At 42.3% G+C, this 22,477-nt stretch overlaps 1 protein-coding gene across 1 annotated transcript in view; it reads left to right on the forward strand.

The window, feature by feature from the left end:
* Nucleotides 1–22,477, forward strand: part of ZBTB20 (zinc finger and BTB domain containing 20) — a 797,618-nt gene that overhangs the window by 772,192 nt on the left and 2,949 nt on the right. Inside the window, exon 9 of the mRNA XM_082654615.1 lies at nt 11,226–12,830. Coding sequence (XP_082510741.1) covers nt 11,226–12,830 — 1,605 coding nt within the window. The remainder of the gene's footprint in view (nt 1–11,225; nt 12,831–22,477) is intronic.

Consider the following 22,477-nt stretch of genomic DNA (forward strand, 5'->3'; position numbering starts at 1 on the left):
TTGTCCTATAGCATCCTTGTGAAACACAAGCTTCTTTCTTTTACACGTGGGATAATTGGTCCACAAAGGAATAACTTAATTCTTTGTCTTTAAATAGGAAATGATTGATAACCATTATATGACACAGCTTATTGTAATATTTTTCACATTATTTCAGGTTTCCCAAGCAAAGGACATATTTTATTTCTCATTATTATTTTTAATTGGTTTTCAGAAAAGTTGAGATAAAAACAGAATTTAACAAATATCCCATGGAGATATTTGGTGTTCTCTTTTCTTTCAAGAATAAATTAAGACCATCTCTGCCCCTCTCTCCTGACTCTCTCGGCAGATAGCCAGAGTCCCGTGCCAATTTTCAAATGAGTACGCCTTCATTCTAATAGCGGGATCACAGTCCCCCTGACTGAGGAAGCAGCCTTGTAAATTCATGTCTGGAATCTGCAGAAGTTACTTTTGATTATAAACTTTAACAGTTGTCCTGAACCTTTTTAAATAGTACTAATATGTGACCTGGTTGTGAGTTCAGCAATAAATTTATATCCAGTATGTGAAAGGCCAAAGAGAAAACTAGTGTCTTTTTATCATCTCTGGTGACCCACACTAAATATTGCATATTTACTTTGTAAATGAGGACACCCAGTGGCCACCAAGTGAAAATATTCTAAACAATCCCTGAAACTGTTTATGCAAATATAAATACCGATTATCAAAGCTGATTGATAGATAATCTCTGTAACATCTGTTACCGAGCAGTTTACCTTCACTAAGTTAGGCAAGAGTGCCTGGAGTTTGGCCTGATCACTTTTATATCACATCACAGATTGGCTGTCTCTTCTCACTTTGAGTGGCAAAATTCCACTGAATTTTCTGATGACAGGAGGACCCAATGAGCTGTCTCTTGGGGGAAATGGAACCAAAGAGATGGAACAGTATGGCATGTGTCAGAAATCACAAATGAAGGAGCACAGATTGTGGGAAATGCAGTGAACACATAAAAAACCAATTGCCTTAGACCTTGAATTCATACTGAACACTGAACTTCCCTGATGAGAGGGGGTACGGTGATAAAGGACAGGGTGAAGAGCATTACCCAGAACTGCAGGGGCACAAAGATCCCTGGGATTACATCATGCAGACATAGCTCAGAGGAAAGGTGCACCCTCAGGGCCCACAGGGTGCCTACTTGTTGTTAGCATGTTTGTGATGTGTGGTGGAGAGCTGAGCAAGTAAGCCCTCAGACAAGACCCCCTCAGTGGGAAGAAGTGTGCTGGGCAGTGTGAGGGATCTGATCATTTGTGATGGTAGTTGTACTTATAACAAGGCAAGGTGCTAGCCTTCGGGAAGCTGGGAGTCTTCTTATAGAGATAAGGTGGGCACAAATGCAGAAAAATGGAAAGGCACAATAATCAATAATATACTGTTAAGGACTGTTAGAAAGTTCAGACCTATCCTACAACATTCAGGTACAAGAAACATTTCCTTATTTCTCTATAGAAAATTAAACCCAAGGCCTCTATCACTAAGTTAGCAAGAAATTTTGTCAAGTTTTAGGGCTCCCTTCCCCTCCCTAGACTTATACAAGACTCATAAAATCTAGGGATCAGTCAGATCCTTAGTCTTTAATGGTCTTCATCATCAACATTACTTGTCTACCTGACAAAGATGCCATTTTGGCTGGTACATCTGACTGCCCGGTACTACTGTGTTAGTTGGGTTTAGACACACACTTCACAATGGTCCTCTCTGTTGAGCAAAGGCCCAGCCCAAGAGCATCACTGTTCCTCTCAACTGGGTGTCTTTCTATGTCCAGTCTCCAAAAGTGTGCCAAGCAATCACCCCAGCTGGAGTCGTGTACAGGCAGAGACCTCAAACCTTGGCACCTTTCTCATTTGAGGAGAAGTTGATTCTTTTTCTCCTCTGTCAGGCCACCTCAGTCTAACTCCAAAGCACCCGTGTCCCCCACCTCACCCAGAAAGGGCCCAGCTTAATTCCCCATAGAGGACCTAGATTCAAAAAAACAAAGCCTTCTGTCTTGGGCCTTTGTTTTTAGGGCTTAACTTCTGATTTGGGTTCTAAAGTCACAGGTCCCTGGAGTAAGGGAGCCCAGAACGGTATGGAAGGTTTGGTCTTTCTCAATCGCCTTATTATTATGAAAGTCTTCTAATTCCATGGGGGAAAACCAGAAATTAATGTTTCAGTTTACTCCCTCACCCATCAGTGGGAACTAGTTAAAGAGAAAACTCAGGATGGAGTTCAGTAATCAAAGAAGGCTCCACAGAGAAGGAAGAACTTTGAATAGGGTTCTCAAATGGTACGTAAGATTTGGTAAAGTAGAGAAAGCACAAGAATCTCAGAACTCAGGACAAATTCAACAGGAGAAGAGAACTAAGAATGAATGCAATACATCAAGAGATGGCAAAATGTCCAACTTCTTAGATTAAGGCAGAGATTTTATTTGGGGAAAATTGAGAAAATAAGATCAAATCGGTGAAGTAAGTCAAGATAATTAGAATGTTACCTATAGCAATAGAAGACTCTTACAGCTTAATATCTTCTTTCCTGTAATATGTAAATATTATAATAAAATACTATATAAGAGAATACATCAAGAATATACTAAAAATAAAATAAAAATACAATACCTTACTCCTAATGAGAATAATTACAAAGTATGCCTTCCACTTCATTTACTTACCAGGGCTTCCCAAGGTTTTAAGTTCTGACAACAATTATTTAGACTCTTCTTCGTCTCAGCATGAGCCAAAAAGGAACTTACATCTTATTTTTTCTTAAGGAAATCCTGTGCCTGCTTCTATAATGGATCACCCTAGGTGGGCTGTTGAGATGTAGTTTCTGCTACTTTCTTAAACTGGCCCACATCAAATCACCTCTGTGCTTCTATCTTAACCAGTCACCCAGCAAAACAAATTTACCTTTTTCCTTGGCTTTTCCTTGTTACTTTGAGATAGAAGGCCTTCATTCCTCAGTAGGTATCTACAGTCTATCATGGCTCAAGTCCACACTTGCTATAGAGAAAGAGTTTAGCCCCCTCCTACCAACAAACAGCTATGCTTAAAAACCAGCTGTCACAATGGAAGCAACTTATTTTTTTCCAGGGAGACACAAGCAAAGAGATCATTTGAGCATGAATCTGAAGATATGCTTCAAAAGCAGTTTCAGAACAGTAAGCTACAGAGGAGGTTCTGTGAATTGGGAAGCTCCGTGATTAGTCAAAAAGCTTTTTTTAAATGATACTATAGGGTTCTATCTTCTCACTTATTGAAGTTCAGACAAAAGTTTTCCCAACTTCAAAAAATTAATTTTTTTTTTTTTTTTTGCGGTACGCGGGCCTCTCACTGTTGTGGCCTCTCCCGTTGCGGAGCACAGGCTCCAGACGCGCAGGCTCAGCGGCCATGGCTCACGGGCCCAGCCGCTCCGCGGCATGTGGGATCTTCCCGGACCGGGGCAAGAACCCATGTACCCTGCATCGGCAGGCGGACTCTCAACCACTGCGCCACCAGGGAAGCCCTAATTTCTTACCTAACTATACTTCATCACCAGTTGATGATATTTTCCAAAAGAATGCCATTCCTGGGAGTTATGCTGGATCTTTGAACTCACTGAAGTTAAAATTTTGTTTTTCCTTTAAAAAATAAGTATATGATGATGCAGAGATCAAAAAGGTGAACAGGTTAGTAAGTAAAAAGATGCTTGTTTTTTTTGTTAGGTTGGTTTTTTTTTTTTTTTTTTTTTTTTTGGCTGCATAGGGTTTTGTTGCTGCGTGTGGGCTTTCCTTAGTTGTGGCGAGCGGGGGCTACTCTTCTTTGCAGTGTGCAGGCTTCTCATTGCAGTGGCTTCTCTTGTTGCGGAGCACGGGCTCCAGGCACACGGGCTTCCGTAGTTGTGGCTCACGGGCTCTAGAGCACAGGCTCAGTAGTGGTGGCTCACAGGCTTAGTTGCTCTGCAGCACGTGGGATCTTCCCGGACCAGGGCTTGAACCCGTGTCCCCTGCATTGGCAGGGGGATTCTTAACCACTGTGCCACCAGGGAAGCCCAAAAAGATGCTTGTTTTTATATAAACACTGTTTAAGTGTATAGTTTCTTCTCAAGAAAAATAAAGGACCTAATTTATTAACTGTGCATTTGAATATATGGGCCCTTCTTTAAGGCCTATCCAAAGCAAGTTCAAACTGCATCCTTTGTGAATTTAAGTAGATCATTTTGTTCATTTTTTTATCCCACCCACAGATGCAGTATCTCTGTGTTTTTGTTCCCTAGATTTAGTGAACAAAGGAAAAGGTTACAATAGGGCAGCAGCTAAATTTGTAAGGAAAGAGCTTTAGGAAAAAAAAAAAATCAAACTCCTAAAAGGTGTCTCAAAAGGTTTACAATATAAGAGGATTTAAAGGCATCAGCCTCAGATTTCATTGATTTTTCTCCTTAGTCCCAGCAGGTCCTCCCTCTTCAAGAAGAAGCCATTTCATTTCAGCTTTGGAATGAGGGCATAGGTGTCTTTCAGAATGTCGTCTAGGATTATAGCTATCCAATGCCTTTGTTCACAGCCTTAAAACTTACGTTTCACAAGCTGTACTGTAAGAGAGTAAAGGTGTTTGAACTTTCAGTGTTTTAGTCCACTGGAATCAGATGCTCAAAGTATATAAATTCATAAAGTATGGGGCTTGATAATACCCCAAAATGAAGTGTTAACTTATGTTTAGAATTGGTTCCATAAAGTTGATGTACAATTATTTGTTGATTAATTGTTTGATAGTATCCTCACCTCATAGCTAAAAGGATTTAAGTTGGCTTGAAAGAATATTCAATACATTAATAAATAGGAAAATATATTTATCTATAGCTATAAAAAAGAAATCAGAGTAGAAGTAAAATAAGGAATTGAATGAGGTCGAGGATAAATTTTACATAGAAAAGCATACCATAGGTCCTATATAGTTGCTAAGATGTGGCCTAATACTTTTTTACTCTTTCAAGTAAAATTTTAATGTTTGTCACAAAACTCATTTATTCATACAACTATAATGCTGACACTGGTTCCTTTATTGAGTTTACAATTATATAAGTATATGAAATACATATATGTAATACACATTTTGAAATAATTTTTTAATTTTTTATAAAATATTTAAAAGTTGATTTCCATTTACAGTTATTACAAAATACTGGCTATATTCCCTGTGTTGTACAATACATCCTTGAGCCTATCTTACACCCAATAGTTTGTACCTTCCACTCCCCCACACCCTACATTGCCCCTCCCCCCCACTGGTAACCACTAGTTTGTTCTCTATATCTGTGAATCTGCTTCTTTTCTGTTACATTCACTAGCTTGTTGTATTTTTTAGATTCCACATATAAGTGATATCATACTATATTTATCTTTCTCTGTCTGACTTATTTCACTTAACATAATGCCCTCCAAGTCCATCCACGTTACTGCAAATGGCGAAATTTTCTTCTTTTTTATGTCTGAGTAGTACTGTATTGTATATAGATAGATAGATAGATAGATAGATAGATAGATAGATAGATAGATAGATAGAGATAGATAGAGATATATAGATGTATATATAGATATAGATAGATAGATACCACTACATATGCTTCTTAAGGACCTTTAAATACTTAAAATGTGCTCCAGAATGGATGAAATTTCATTAAATGTATGAATTATATATATGAATGAAAATTCAAGTAATATAAAAGACATACCCAACCATAATATTGAAATCCTTAATAGAAAAGCATTAGTAATTTTAATATCTCTGTCTACCTGAAATAATAAGCAGTGACTATAAAAGTACACACAGGGTGCTCCCAACTTTCATTGGTCGTGTATTCCTGAAAATATGTTTGAAAGTTAAATTTCTGAAAGTTGAAGAATTGATTTATGTTTTAGGAGAAGAATTCTGTTACTGATGATAAAAAAAAAAAGAAAATGGTGAAATCGCTAATGGTTCCTGTAGTGCAGGCTTAAGACAACCTGGAAGGTAAGGGAGAACTCTCATTGGGAGATGGCCCAAAGCATCCCCCTTATCACCAGGAATGGAGAAGTAAAGCAGCGCACCTCTCCTTGTTGTAAGCTGATGACCTTCCCGTAGTTCACCTGCAGGGGCAATGAGAGCTGGGATATGCTAGGTGTATGGAGCCACAGTAGGAGAAAGAGGTCTTGGTCTGCCTACCACCTTTCACTTGCATAAAGGATTTCCCCAGAGCCACCCTCCAAAGACGGTGGAGATGCCAGTGAGATAGAATGAGGGGGTAGGGACATGCAGGACCATCTGCTGTAGATGATAGAACCTGTGAGCAAGCAACCCCTAACCTCCTGTGGTGCAGAGGCTCAGCAGGTATCCCCTCGACACATAGTGAAGTATACACATGACTGAGGTCTTGCCCCTGGCAGGGCAACAGATGTCGATTTGGGGAGGAAGAGGCCTGAGTTGCCACATGCATTCCAGCTTTCTCCAGCAAGAACTGGCTCTCTCCCAGTGGGACCAGCTTGGTAGGTAGCACCAAAATGTGAGAGTTTACCATCATCACTAATCACCTGATATAGGAAAGAGCAACTTCAGCGTGCTATCAAAGCACAATCTGGGAGAGGGTGTGATAAGAGGCTGGCTTGTGGAGGCCTGGCCACCTGGCCCTATTTCATGTGCTGACCCACTTAGCGCACGTGAGCCTGGTGGCCCAGATTGAAAGCTCAAGGGCTATTCAGCCCTGACATTTGACTTCGGCCTGTTGACTTGACCAAAATTCATCTCGGTTTTAATTTGAGAGCTGGTGTTTCTTTCCAAGCCACAGAGACTTCCAATTCCCATCTCCCTCTACAACACCTCACCCTTGCACTAGTCTCATTTTATATATCCGGGCTGAGAAAGGACTGGATTTCACACCTAATTAAAAGAGATTGTATTGCCTGCTGTTTCCTTTCTTGTTCCTTTTCCCTTGTGCACAGGCAGCTTTTTTATTCTCATGCTAAGTCCTATCCCTGGACACCCGCCGTTTCAGGGACAGGCAGGGCCTGGGTTCCTACAGCACAGAGAGCCAGGCCCTGCATCAGCTATTTCACCACAAGCAGAATACCCCTCCAGTACTCACTCCTGCCTCAGCCTCCTCCATACTGTGCTCACTCACAGAACACGATCACTTAGAATACATGATCACTTTCAAGAGTAGAATTCCTTGTGTGTTCTGGTGAATGCCATCACAGGCTGACTCCACATTTTTACTCTAGTGGAGAGAAGGTAGGTTACTATTTTAAAACACACAGAGAACTATTTTTATCACTTTTTTCATTTTGCCCCATCAGTTCTTTGTTCACACCACTGTGGGGTTCTTTTGGGAGGGGAGGGTAACGTGGCATCCCCAGACACACAAAATCTTTGTAAAGTTGTATGGTTTTGTAGATGAGGGTTTTTTTTTGTTTTTGTTTTTTTTTGAATAGCCCAATTGCCTATTCAGTGCCAATCTAAGAAAGAATGGAGTTAACATTTTCACACCATTCCTTCCTATACAGTCTCTGAATAACCATCTAATCAAGGTTTGTTTTCAATGGGGAACAAATCTTCTACAGTAGAGTATTTCAGATTTATTCCGTTGGAATCTATACATTAATGCCCACTGGATGAAAAGGACCTGTTTCACAAAAGCCTGGACATTGCCTTGCCGTGGCAGGAACTTTTTCCCACTGTGTTAGTGTTAAAAATGAAAGAAAGCCTGGGAAAGGACTTGCTTCAGCATTGTGTGCTGGAGGGACGAGGCATGCTTGAATGGACCGGCAGGGTCCCGCATCACATCTGTACACATACCAGCAAAACGATTCAGCCTTTCACGGCTGCTCACTGCAGTACAGGACCAGTGCTCTCGGAGAAACATTTAAAAATTGTGTCTACAAAAATCCAGCTAGGCTAGTCAGGTCAAGTTGTATATGTGTGCAGGTTTGAGTTTGTCTCTGTGGTTTCTAATGAAGTTGGTAACGTTACTCCAATAACCGGAACTCAGAATATTTAGCACTTTTTGTTGTGATTATCTCCATAGGGTTACCTGATTATTTAGATAGAATTGACCAGTTCAATCCAACAAGCAGTTTGAATTTTCTTCTTGAGACTCTGTGTGTGTGTGTGTGTGTGTGTGTGTGTGTGTATGTATGAATATGTGTAATGTAATGATAGCTCTTGTTGTTGACCATTTCCAACTCTAAAGCAACCTCCATCATCATTTTCAGTGTCTTTATCTTTTCTTCTACGTCCTGAGAATTAGGATGGCCCTCAGTCTTTGGGCAATCCAAGTTTCATTCATCAGCAATCCAGTATCATGTGATAAAAAGAGTATCAAGGGGCATGGGTTCTAATCCCACCCCTGCCACTTACTAGCTGTGTAAAACATTGGGCAAGTCATTTAGATACTTTGAAAGCCTTGACTTCCTCTCACATGAAACAGTAATAATAGGACCTGTCCTGAAAACATATAGGATTGTTATAAGGAGTAAATGAGATGATACATGTGAAAGAGTTTGTACGCTGTAAAACGCTACATGGTTATTAATTATTATGATAATTGTGATTGAGCTTCTTCCCAGAATTATCAGAAAGAAGACAACTCTTTGTGATATATGATAACTCTAGTGCTATAACTGCAAGTGGTGCTATGAGCAATTGTGTGTTTCAAGAGTGTTTTCACCTGTGTGGAAAAAATTTTTTAATAAGCCCATCCTACTCAGAGATGGTGATTTTATCAGAGACTCAACCAGTTTTAGTACTTACCATTTTACTTAAATGATGGAGATCTTGGCGATAGTAAAACTGTATATAGAAAACTCTACATTTTAGTGCCAGGCCTCACTTTTATCTCTTGCACTGTTCCATTTATAAACTTCAAAAAAGTGTTCTTTACTAGATGACTGAGGCTATGTTGAAGTCCCAAGGCCTAGAAACATGAACATCATACTAATTTGTGGATAGGTATAGAAGTAGCTGGAGAGCATACTGGAAAAACCTTTTCACACAGCTTTACAGCAGACAGTGGACACCTAAGGGCCAGACTTCATTCAGGGGCAAAGAATGCAATACAGTGAAGCAGATAAGAGTGTGAACTCTAGAACCAGACTGCCTGGGTTCAAATGCCAGCTCAACCACCAATTGCCTACATGGCCTTGAGTGGATTTCCTAATTTCTGTGGCCTCAGTTTCCTCATCTGAGGTATGGGGATAATAATACTACCGACATCATAGGGTTGTTGTGAGGATTCAATGAAATAATATACATAAAGTAGTTAGAACTTGACACATAGTAAGCTCTTGAAAAGTGTTTGCTCTTGTTATTATCGCAGTACACATACATCAGGGACTCAGCAAGATGTTGGAATTTAGTCTGTTGACTGATTTCCTGAATTTTCCTTCCTCTGGTGCCATGTTTTGTATTAACACAGCTATAGAGGATTCATCATGATTCCTTACCCTGACAAAGACAATTTGTTTTATATAAAATAAAAAAAATAGAAACAGTAGCCTAGTGAAATATTTTAGGCACCTAACAGACCTAATGGAAGTCGGAATGAGAAGGAATTCTTTTATGTAAAACTTTGCACAAATCATATCACTGAAAGAGAACGTAGAGCCCATAGGCATTTACTAAGTTAAGTGGATATATGTGAGGCTGACTAAATGTAAAGTTGAGAGCAAAGGAAATGAACTAGTATATAAGAATGAGGTCATATCCACTGAACTCAGACAGCATGAGGAGGTAGGGCGTAGCAAGGTAGAAAACCTAGTTGAGCTCAGACTTCCCTGAGCTGGCCCTCTCTCCTAGGACAGAGGAGAAAGAAAGTGAGGAGGTGGACATTCCTCTGTGTGTAGGCCATTACCTCTGGGTTACTTCTAACAAGATATAAGGATCTGGGTCACAGCCAACAATCCATACTTGGGTCACCTGGTTTTGAAAGCCTACTTACTTGGCCTCCCTCAAGCTGATCGTTCAGTTGTGAAGGCAAGAATGGGGAATCTGAAGAATGGTTTGGAGAGAGGGATTCTTTAGAGAGGTAAAGTAGAAAAATAGGAAAGCCCTAAAACTCAGTGTTATAGACACCTGTTATCCTTCTCAATCTGGGGTCTAGATGTTACCAATATTATCCCTTGCCTGCACAGCCTGGGATATATGGGTGGCAATAGGTCAGGCTATCCACATCCTCCACGTAGCTGACTGCTGCCTTCCTACTGGGAGCTGTTTGATACCTCCCTCTATCAAGCACAGAGAGCACCCAATTTCCGGGTGATCGTACATCCCACTCAGGGCTTACTCCTGCTGTCCTGACCTAATTATCAACAGTGCTCCCTTTCACTCTCAAAAGTGCCCAGTTTGAATGGCAAATGTGGTCACCTAGTGTACTCCAGTCTCCCAGGTCAACACTGCCATCTTTGACCTGTTTAACATTTCTTCTTCAGTAAGCCTCAGAAAATTCAGACAACCACCACATCACAGACAGCCACCCTAGAAAGTACTCAAACAGGTTGTGAGAGATGATGAGAAAAATGCATAGATACAGAAAGCAGTGGGCAAGTGCCCCTTTAGCCAGCAGATTGCATTCTAGAGCCTGTCCCTCAACTGGAAAACATGGTGGCAGCTGTTGGGTGGATATCTTAGAGTGGGTTGAATTTTCCAAGAATTTTTGCATACCTCGTATGGATTTGGGGAATGTGCCGTATAAATTAATAGCAAAGGAATTTAACTATAAGTATTTTTGCTGTCTATGAATAAAGTAAGAAATTTTGATAAGTTAAGGAAAATGTAAGCTTTCTTAAAGGGCCTGCTTAAGCCTAAAGTGGAGGCAGAGTTTCATGAGAACGAGTCTTGCATTTGCCTTTCAGTCCCTCTTTGCTGAAGTTGTAGTATAGCAGGCAATGACTCATCTGTGTTTTAGGCTGCTCTGCTTCAACTGACAACCCTGGCTGAAGGTCCACGGGGTTAAAATGGATTCAATACACCAAAATAGCTGGAGCACTGCTGGAACAAAATTCAAGGCCTTGTTCCCATAGGACATCACACCCACAAGTTGACCCTTGTGCAAAGCCACAGAGCCCGCTTGTGTCTGCAAGGCGGCAGGGGGGAGTGATTCTAGGGCCCATGAGTATTGCCCACCTGAGGCCTAGATTTTAGGGATGCAGTCAGCTAGCTCTGACCCACGCCCTGTCTTGTGTCTCTCTTGCCGTGCAGGTGACATCAGTTGCAAGGGGATGACCGAGCGCATTCACAGCATCAACCTTCACAACTTCAGCAATTCCGTGCTCGAGACCCTCAACGAGCAGCGCAACCGTGGCCACTTCTGTGACGTGACGGTGCGCATCCACGGGAGCATGCTGCGCGCACACCGCTGCGTGCTGGCAGCCGGCAGCCCCTTCTTCCAGGACAAGCTGCTGCTGGGCTACAGCGACATTGAGATCCCGTCCGTGGTGTCCGTGCAGTCGGTGCAAAAGCTCATTGACTTCATGTACAGTGGCGTGCTGCGCGTCTCGCAGTCGGAAGCCCTGCAGATCCTGACGGCCGCCAGCATCCTGCAGATCAAAACGGTCATCGATGAGTGCACGCGCATCGTGTCGCAGAACGTGGGCGATGTGTTCCCGGGGATCCAGGACTCGGGCCAGGACACGCCACGGGGCACTCCCGAGTCGGGCACCTCGGGCCAGAGCAGCGACACCGAATCAGGCTACCTGCAGAGCCACCCGCAGCACAGCGTGGACAGGATCTACTCGGCGCTCTATGCATGCTCCATGCAGAACGGCAGCGGCGAGCGCTCCTTCTACAGCGGTGCGGTGGTCAGCCACCACGAGACGGCGCTCGGCCTGCCCCGCGACCACCATATGGAAGACCCCAGCTGGATCACGCGCATCCACGAGCGCTCACAGCAGATGGAGCGATACCTGTCCACCACCCCCGAGACCACGCACTGCCGCAAACAGCCCCGGCCGGTGCGCATCCAGACCCTGGTGGGCAACATCCACATCAAGCAGGAGATGGAGGACGACTACGACTACTACGGGCAGCAAAGAGTGCAGATCCTGGAGCGCAACGAGTCCGAGGAGTGTACGGAAGACACCGACCAGGCCGAGGGCACCGAGAGTGAACCCAAGGGCGAAAGCTTCGACTCGGGCGTCAGCTCCTCCATAGGCACCGAACCCGACTCCGTGGAGCAGCAGTTCGGGCCTGGGGCGGCGCGGGACGGCCAGGCCGAATCCGCCCAACCTGAGCAGGCTGCGGAAGCCCCGGCTGAGGGCGCCCCGCAGCCGCATCAGCTAGAGACCGGTGCCTCGTCCCCGGAAAGAAGCAACGAGGTGGAGCTGGACAGCACGGTGATCACCGTAAGCAACAGCTCCGACAAGAGCGCCCTGCAGCAGCCTGCGGTCAACACGTCCATCGGGCAGCCACTGCCAAGCACCCAGCTCTACTTACGCCAGACGGAAACCCTCACCAGCAACTTGAGGATGCCTCTGACCTTAACCAGCAACACACAGGTCATTGGCACAGCCGGCAACACCTACCTGCCGGCCCTCTTCACCACCCAGCCCGCGGGCAGCGGCCCCAAGCCTTTCCTCTTCAGCCTGCCACAGCCCTTGGCAGGCCAGCAGACCCAGTTTGTGACAGTGTCCCAGCCCGGCCTGTCAACCTTTACTGCACAGCTGCCAGCGCCACAGCCCCTGGCCCCATCCGCCGGCCACAGCACAGCCAGTGGGCAGGGCGAAAAAAAGCCTTATGAGTGCACTCTCTGCAACAAGACTTTCACCGCCAAACAGAACTACGTCAAGCACATGTTCGTACACACAGGTGAGCGCAGCAACCCCCCCCCCCCGCCCCGGAGAGCTGGCAGCAGGGGGAGGGGCTGAGGGGGCTGGGGAAGGGGGGGCAGGGCAGCAGGTGCAAGGGAAGGTACGGAGTCATCTTTCAGATTTTAAGGAAGACCCCATTGTAAACCATCTTCTAGAAGCCCCAACTATGCCCCCATCACAGGAACCAAGTGCCCTGTCACAGAAAGACAAAGTCACAGAAACCCTTTGTGGAAAAGGGCTAAATGAGAAAACCTAATACAGAATTTGCAGGCACAACATTCCTTAACTTCACTGAACTTTGAAATATGTTTTTGATCCTGGATGGTTAGAACTGGAAAAGTCCTTGGAGATCATATACTCCAGTCACCTTGTGTTACAGACAAAGTCATGTAGGCAGAGCAGGGATGAGGGTTTTAGTCTGTAGTAAGTTTTATATGAACCATCAGCTTGAGGAGGCCACAACAAGGCCGATGCAAGTGGAGGCTGCATTTATGGTCCCTGAAATGAGGAGGACTGATAGACTTGCTCTGTTTTCTAGTGCTTGTTCTCTATTTTCCACATCTAGATACCACAGTCAGTTCTGTGTACTCCCTTTTGAAAGGACAGTAGACTCACTGGGGCACACTCAGAGGAGTATGAGTAAGATGGAAAGGGACGTGAAGCCATGGCATGTGGGTCATTGCTGAGGTGCCAGAGGTGTTCAACAGTGCCTAGGTTTGAATTGAAAGCGCCTACTGCGCTTTGTCCTCTTGGCAAAATTGCTTAACCTTTCTATACGTTAGTTTCCTTGTCTATATAATGGGGGTAGTAGTGATATTTCTTCCTTGTAGTGCTGTTTTGAGGATTAAATGAACCAATGTATATGAAGTTCTTAAAGCAATTTCCAGCACATAATAAGCACTGTATAAATGGTAGCTATTGTTCACACTGTTAGTATTATTTAAGTGGTTTGGAGGGAAGATCCCTTAAGCTTGTTCTGTTTGGGTCCAAAATGTAGAAATGGACCAATGAATGGAAGCTATAGAGAGATTCAGTTAAATAAAATAGGAAGTTTGTTAACAGGCAGAGTTGCTCTAAGACAGGCAGACAACTTCCAAAGGGAGTGAGTTTCTGTAATTAGAGGTGTTCAAGGAGAGAATGGAAGATCATTTCATAGCGATGTTATACAGGTGATTCAATCATCCATCAGGCGAGTAGTTGGGCAAGATGGTCTTTCATCCCTGGAGTTCATGATTCTAGAGCTAAGATCTCCTGACCTCCCAGCCAGAGCCCTATCCTAGTTCCATAATGGGACAGGCATAGAAGCGAGAGCTCCACAATGCTCCTCCATATAAGGGACTACATGTGTGATATGATTTCACATGGATTCTCTTGTACCTGAAAATACCTACCCCAATGTTGATCACCATATTTGGAATTCCTATGATGAGAGTCACTCATCTCTCCAGGTAAACCTCTAGTTCCAGAATGTCCCTGTTAAATGACAAATAAATTGTCAGGGGGAAGTTACATACATGAATTACAATACATGAAAACAAGTTGGTTACTCAAAGCAACATTGTTCCTCAGGTCAGGTAGCAGGAATAGCTAGGGGATAGGACATAAAGCAGATCAATTTAAATTGGGGAATGGAAGGGAAGGACAGCAACAGACACATCAACACGGAAGTGAGCAACTGAAATAGAACATTACTTAAGATGCAATTTTCCTTCTTTGCAGTTCAACTTAAGTCAGGACAGTACGTAAATCCATGTATGTGCCTTTATGTGAATCCTTAAAGATGAGTTTTCATACCTCCAGAAAACATAGTGACTCACTACTGAATTCAGGAAGAAAATCAGGTAGTAGTAGTAAGTCACTATGTTTACTTAGGGTAAATGTGAATATCTAATAACCTGAGATCAATCGAGGACATTTTCCATGTGGTGTGGTATGATCATTATTTAGTAAATTAATCAAATAGTAACATTTTTATTTATGTGGCAATTTATGGTTTACAGAGTGCTCTCCCATAGTTTATGTCCTTTCCTTCTCTGAGCAGCTTTCTTATAAATCCATCAAATTAAGGATTAAGGGGGAAAAAAAGAGATCATTTGTGGAAGTGTATTCTTAGCCAAAGTTGACTTTGCTGGTCTTGGATCCATGAACATTTGTACTCACCTTCTTTGCATCTCTTCCAGTAGACCTAGCAGATATAAAGTTTACACACTCTGTTAGATCACGTATTGAAATAAGGCTTTAAATCTGGAACATAAAATTTTTAGCGTACTACCGAAAAGTGTCTTTTGGGTGTATAAACACATTTATTCAGTGGATTCACCAAAGGATTCTGTGGTTAACCCAAATAACTAGATTTGCTCATAAGAAAACCAGCAATGGGTTTGCAAATTTAGACATCACAGATACAAAAGCTAAAAGTAAAGTCATTTTATAAATCTGAGTTATGCTCAGAGGGTAGCCTTCAGATCTCTAGTAAATTATGAAGTTCCTCAGTAAATTTTGAAGGTCTTTCTGTTGGTGTGTATAACCTGGCCACATCCAGGAGCGATAAATGTACATATATGACTCAAGCGCCTCATTTAAAAGAATCAACAGTCTTCCCTTTCACCCCCGAATCATTTGGCAGTGGCAGTTTGGAACGGTCATTTCTCTATCAAGACTTTTGTCTGAGTGAAGTAGTCTATAACCTAACAAAGTTTAGGAACAGTTAGTCTAGGTTTTCAAAAGGCAAGACAGCCTGAACATATGGAAGTAATTCAGGACCTGGATTCACTTTGGCCGACATTTCAAAACAAAGTTTTCTCCAGTTTCTTGGGAAAACATCAAAAAAGTGGGGCCTCCCAACTTTACAGGAGCCCAGTGGAAATGATAATTATCCACAGCAGAAAGTCCAAATGTTAGTCTAAAATAAGATTCTAGAAAGTAGATACTTTCTAGAATACTTGGAAGAGTAGAGGTGGATTCTGTATTCTTACCTATGGTCTAACATAAAAGAATCTTACCAAGAAAGAGTAGCTTGACAGAGCTAAAAGGAAAGAAACAGGTTCTCCATCACAGCCACTATGCATGATAACTGGCTTTGCAGGTTAGCAACTGCAAGTTTTAATGTAAATGATACTTGCTTTCGACAACTGCAGAGAATCGATCCTGAGACCTGAATTCTAACTCTATGTTAATGGTCCACATATTCATTGAAAGGACGCGATTGTAACAAATAAGTCGTCCATCGTATTCACCTCGGAGCTAAGCTCTACCTTAGAGAACCAAGGAAGCTCTGGTTGTAGAGAATATTCCATAATGATTATAACGCTGAAACTTAGAGCAGGGACATAGTGAAAGACGACTGTGCTGGAATTAGATTATCTGGGTTCGGTTTTGGTTCCTCTAACTGTGACCTTATGCAAGTCATTTAATTTCATTACCTTCAGTTTCTTTGAGTTTAAAGTGGAAATAATAATTTCCCACCTTTTGAGTAGCTGTAACGGTATTATGCATGTGAGAGCTTTTCATAAAAGGTAAAGTACTACTTAATGTTTTTTTTTAAAAAAAAAAAATCGTCATCGTTACTTTAGCCCCTCCACTTCCAGAGGCACTGAGTTTTTTTTGCTCTATCTCCAATCTCTGAGTAATAAACTCTTGACATGTTTCCTTCTTCACTGGAATTCAAATGCTGAAGCAATGTGATACCCCTTGGGTTTCCCTTGAACTTCCTCCATAACATGAACTTTTTTTTTCATCCCTTAAGGATTTTTTCAAGAAAATCTCTCACCAAACCACTCTATCTACTGCCAAACAAACCATGGTAGGACTTCATCTCTTCTAGGAGTTTCTCAAGTTCGCTTTACTGCAGCTTCATAAAAGTTGTGAGGAAGAAAAACAAGAGTTAAGTACACATTTGAAAACAAGAGAATAGGAAAAAAGCAAAGATAACACAAACCATCCTGTCATGGAACAAAGCAGGACTCCTCTATGCCCTCTCCTAAGAGAAAAAGCAAAAGTCAAAGGAATGGGAGGGAAGGAAAAGACAGAGGACATAGGAGGATAAGCCTGGGTATGAACGTGGATGTGGAAGCCAAGCAATAGGGAAAATTCAAAGATAACGTGGGAGCAGTACTTCTCAAAGTGTGATCCCCATAGCAGCAACATGCAAATTCTCGAACCTATCCCAGACCTGAATCAGAAACTCTGGTGAGGGAACCCAGCAATCTATGTTTTAACAAGCCCTGATTCACACTAAGTTGGGAATCGCTTCCCTAGATGGCCTGGGTGATTAGAAGGAGGATGGCTTCAGGTTGCTTTTGATACATAACATTGTTCCCCAAAATTCCACTCACAAGAACCTATGTGTTTGGAAAAAGTAAAACATAGTTATGGACAACAGCTTGATTTTATAGTGATAAATTATGTTATGGAAGCAAATATCTTGCATATGGAAGGTTCCATGGCAAATGTCCCCTTCTGGCACTTAAAATTGACTTATAACAATGACTTATCATTATGTAGGTGCCTCTATGCCTGCCCATTAGAATGTAAACTTTGTGAAAACAGAAACAATTTTATATATAATTACATATATATGATATATAAAGAAATATATATCTTATACTTCAATATACCCAGCATAATACCTTACACATAGTAAACATTCAAGAAATATTTAATCAGTGAATGAGTTGAATCCTTCTCTAATGATATCTAATCACTTCCAAATGGAAAAGTGGCCTATTTCCAGAGTTGTTTATTTATTGTATGATGTAGTTCCATAGAAATAATGCAAAAATACTTTGCACATTTATATATTAAGTACTTTCTCCAAGGATCTGAGCACATTTCAGATACCACGTTCTGTCTGTTTGTACTTTGCCCTATATAACAAAGTTGCACACATAATAACAAAACTGACTAAGATGGCGTTCAGGTATTTATTTATCACCAGGTACAGGGTTGCCAGATTTAGCAAACAAAAATACAGGATGCCCAGTTAAATTTGAATTTTTGGATAAACAACAAATAATTTTTAGTCTAAGTATGTCCCATTCAATATATGTGGTGTAGTTATACTAAAAAAGTATTTATTGGTTATCTGAAATTTAGATTTAATCTGGTGCCATGTATTTTTATTTTTTGCTGTACGCGGGCCTCTCACTGTTGTGGCCTCTCCCGTTGCGGAGCACAGGCTCTGGACGCGCAGGCTCAGCGGCCATGGCTCACGGGCCCAGCCGCTCTGCGGCACGTGGGATCTTCCCGGACCGGGGCACGAACCCGTGTCCCCTGCATCGGCAGGCGGACTCTCAGCCACTGCGCCACCAGGGAAGCCCTGGTGCCATGTATTTTATCTGGCAGTGCTCTTCAGACAGAACTTTCTTTTAAGACCCAATCTTAGGACTTTTGCTTTAAAATCCATAGATGAATACAGGCATATGTAGTTGCTTAACAAATATTTGTTGAGTGAGTGAATGAATGTTCACTCAATTTCCAGGAGAAAATATGTAAGCATGCTTTCCAGGAGAATTTAATTCAGGGGACTTAGATATAAATGCATTATTTTCTCAGCAAGACTTAAATTTCTTTTTCTTTTATTCTTTTTCTATACACAAAGACTGTATTATATCTGTGTTCTCACTTGTGTTTTCTTCACCAACAAATGGTAGACATTTGGGCCTTTTCTGAATCATAGTATCAACAGCCCACCCGAGAGTCACTAATGCCCATTAGTGTCCTCTGGACGATTAATTATTTTCTTTGTTACTTTAAGAAGCTCAGCTATTTGGGCCATGAATTTTATATAAATAGATATAGTGATGATAGTCACATAACAATGTCATCCATATAGTAATAATAGTGAGATCAAGATCGTGATGTGATCATCCTCATATAGAGCTTGGGCTGTTAATTGCATCAAGCCAGTGAAGTAATGAACAAGTATAAGGTTTGAAGTGAGAAAGCCTTGATTTTACCACTTTCTGACCTAGTGATTTTAGGTAAATTCTGTAGTCAATCCGAGCCTCAGTTTTTTGTCACCTTGGTACAGATTTTAATAGTACTTAGTTTACATGGTTGCTCTGAGAATCAAATAACATAATTTATGTGAAAGCACTTACCTGTAATACCTTAAAATTACCCAAGCCATTTAGGAACTTACATGTTATGTTTTATAGCAGCATCATACATTTTGCAGCATAATCTAGAGAGCAGGAAATTGTTAACTGGAGAAGGAGGGGATATCTGGCTCAGCTGGTGTCATACTCTCAGCTATTACTGACTTGTAGAGGGACCTGCAGGATGTTATTCTACCACTCTAATGGAGAGAACATCTTCTGGGGCTGTTAACATCTACCCCCTCATAAAGTTGTAAGAAAAGTCAAGTAATGTGGGTGAAGGTCCCTGAGAGCTTTAAAATTCTGCTTGACACCAAAACTTTTTAGTTGTTGCTAAAGCCACAGAGGTTCTGTGAATGCAGTGTGCCCCCAGTAGGCAGTCCGCCCTAGACAGCCTCACAGTCCAAGATGGTACCAGGACTGCATCCCTGGAACTGGAGAGAAAGGCTGGCAGGTGGTCGTGAAGGCCCAGCTCCAACTCGACTTCTCTGGGTGGAGAGCAGACTCTCCAGCCAGTGAAGGCTCTGCATGACCCGAGCTGAGCACCTTCCATTCTTGTCATGGAACCTTTCCCATTTTCTGTTCCAGTCTTGATTTTCCCCTTTCAGAGGACTTACAATTTCCAGGACCCCTTCTGCTTTCCTTGCCAGTAGCCACCTTCCCCTACCCCTGCTCGCCCCTTCCTTCCCTGCTGTCTGCCCTCTCACCAAGCACCCAGGCTTGGTTTTCTGACCCCCCCCCCACCACCACTATACTCATCTGAAGGAAGGTGTATGCTAGAGCAGATGATGGAGAGGCCGAGAGAATGCGAGAGACAGGTGGGAACCGTGTTTCAAACAAGTGTCCTGGAAACAGCATCCACTGTCCTCTTTGCAGCCTAGGAGAAGCCTGGTTAGAATAAAAAAAGATTCAGCAGAATAAATGGGTTCTTGCTGAGCCCCCAGTACAGAGGTAACTATTCAGAATTGGGGTGGCTCAGCCCCAAACTTTGGGCAGACCCTCTGCATCTACTAACCTAACAGTATCTTTCTTCCTCTTTTTTTTTTTCTCACTGTCAGTCATGGTAGAGTGTCAGTGCTGGTCCACAAGAAGGAGCTGAAAAGTGATGCTTTAGAGAGCAGGCATCCAAAGATGGAGACAAATATATGCATTCACTATTCCCCAACCCATGGGATTGTAAAGGACACTGCCGCCTCTTCTGTTCCTCCACTTGTTGTCTGGTTTTTCAGCCTCCAGAGTTCAGTTGCTGCCTGCTAAGAAATCCTCTGTCTATGCTATTCGCTGACATTTTATTCATGGTACCACTTCTTTCCGTTAGCATTTGTAGCTGAGACTAGACCCTTAACTCTGAATTGCATAGCTGCAGTATAATCACTTGCTTTATTGATTACCTGAAACAATTTTTTCACAATCTTGTGTTGGCTTCCCCATGCCATGGAAGCCATTTTTCAGTTGATTTCATTTATCACCACTTCCTTTGTGCTGAAGGGACCAGTGGAATTTTTCTTGAAATGATCACATACTCTGTGCAAAGTGCTTTATCGCTTTAATTTTCAAAATACCTTCACAAGACAGGTCCTTAACTGTATTATTCTCAAGTTACAGATAAGGAAACTGAGGCTTAAAGAGGTGAAGTAACATGCCCAGTTCATTCAGCCAAGGAAATGGAGTTCATATCTGACTCCTGCATCTGTATGGCCCCAAAATGGATCAAAGTACAGGGGCTTATATGAACTTCCCCGTCCTGTATCTAATTCTACTGTCTGCTTAGCGCTTTGTGTCCCTTTCTAACGAATCAGACTTATCATTCCTGGCCATAGGCCCAGACCTGGAAAGCCATCCACTACCACTCCTCTTAACTTCACTCCTCCATACTGAGAGCAATAATCGACAGACCACATCCGTTTCATGTATAATGTTGAAAGCCCTTTGGGGATCACTGTAAGTAATATGCAGGAAAATAAAAGGAAAGAATCACTCATTTCTAGTGAGTGATATAGTTTCACATCCATACATGAAGAAATGAGTTGTTTATACCTGACTCATCTGAAAATGCACCCTGTTTAGTAAGACAGTTCCTGGAATGCCTATGCTCCACCAACACAGCACCTGAATAATTTTAGAGCACTTTCCTTTATGGAGCTCCCAAGTGCTTTGCAAACACTTTTACTCATTAACTATCACACCGTTTTTCTGTGGCAGGATACTTTGTCCTATTTAAAATGTGGGACTGCTGATGCATTGAGTGATTTAAGCAAGTTGCCCTCAGGTCATGTGTTGACAAGACCTGGACCAGAGTCCTCTGGGGCATGGCCCATGGTGGGCAGAAGGCCACTAAATCTGCAATGGGACATGGCAAGTGCTTGGTCCAACTCCTCACTTAGAGAAGGGGAAACAAACCCAGAGAGATGAAAACACTTAGAAAACCCAGGGTCACACGGATAATTAACGGCCGAACCAATACTAGGTACATACAAACAACATATCAAGACATATATATGCTATAGAGGGAAAGATGACAGCTGTGAAGTATCAACTTATAGTCAGATGAGAAGGGTGTGAAAGTAAAAAGCCATCCTCACTGACCTTGCCTAGAGGAAAAATACACTATAAGAAGGTGAAAGTTTCAAACAGCAGGAGAATTTTTAACACAGACAAAGTTTCAACTTCCTAGCAGCCAAAATACCATCTGGAATTAAGAAGGCAGACTTCCCATTAGAGGTGACAGGTGGACATATTTTAAAAGATAGTCGGCCGGCCTAGCATAGCCTCTAGAAAGTGTACTGAAAGCACAAGGATGGTAAAGACCAGCTTGAGTTCCAAGCATGTTTACAGCTGACAGAAATGTTCCAACTAAAAATAACATGCATGACTGTCTCTCTTAGGAAATCTCTCATTTCAAAAAAATATACCTACATAAACACCATGCAGAGACTGAACTCTTCATTTAGGAATGAGGCTTCCCTAAATTTCCCCATTTTAGTGTAAAAGTGAAACTCTTCTAACTCTTCAATCCTATGGCTCACGCTTTTTCATCAGTGAGGATGAAGGGAAAGGAGACTGGAAGACAGCAGAGGGGAGAGGGAGCTAGGCCAAAACGTTTGTGAATAACTAAAGGAAAAAGTTCAAAGATCAAGGAAACTGGTGTAGAAATCTGTGGAGTCATTCCTGAACCAAATAGCCATTTCTTAGGATTGTGTGCTTCAAAATATATCTTTTTATGTTGACAAACACAATGAAAAAGCTTTCTGTTGAGATAAAGTTTCATAAAGCAGGTCACGAGCCGTGAGCCCGGCATACAGTAAGCACAGAACACGTGGTGGTTGTTTTCATTGCCTTTATCCCCATGACACATCAAACCTCTTCTGTTTCATGGTGGAAAAAAGGGAAACACAGTCAAGGCACATATTTTAAATGGATGTTAACTCAAATTCAAGAACTAGATTTCCTACCCTGATGCCTCGTCCAGAGGTTGAAATATTACCACAGAGAGTTTCAGAGGCTTGGGGCTTTGGGCTGAGTTATGGAAGAGTACATGGACAGCCTT

The sequence above is a fragment of the Grampus griseus genome (genome assembly GCF_964374135.1).
Source record: "Grampus griseus genome assembly, chromosome: 5".
NCBI classification, from domain to species: Eukaryota; Metazoa; Chordata; class Mammalia; order Artiodactyla; family Delphinidae; genus Grampus; species Grampus griseus.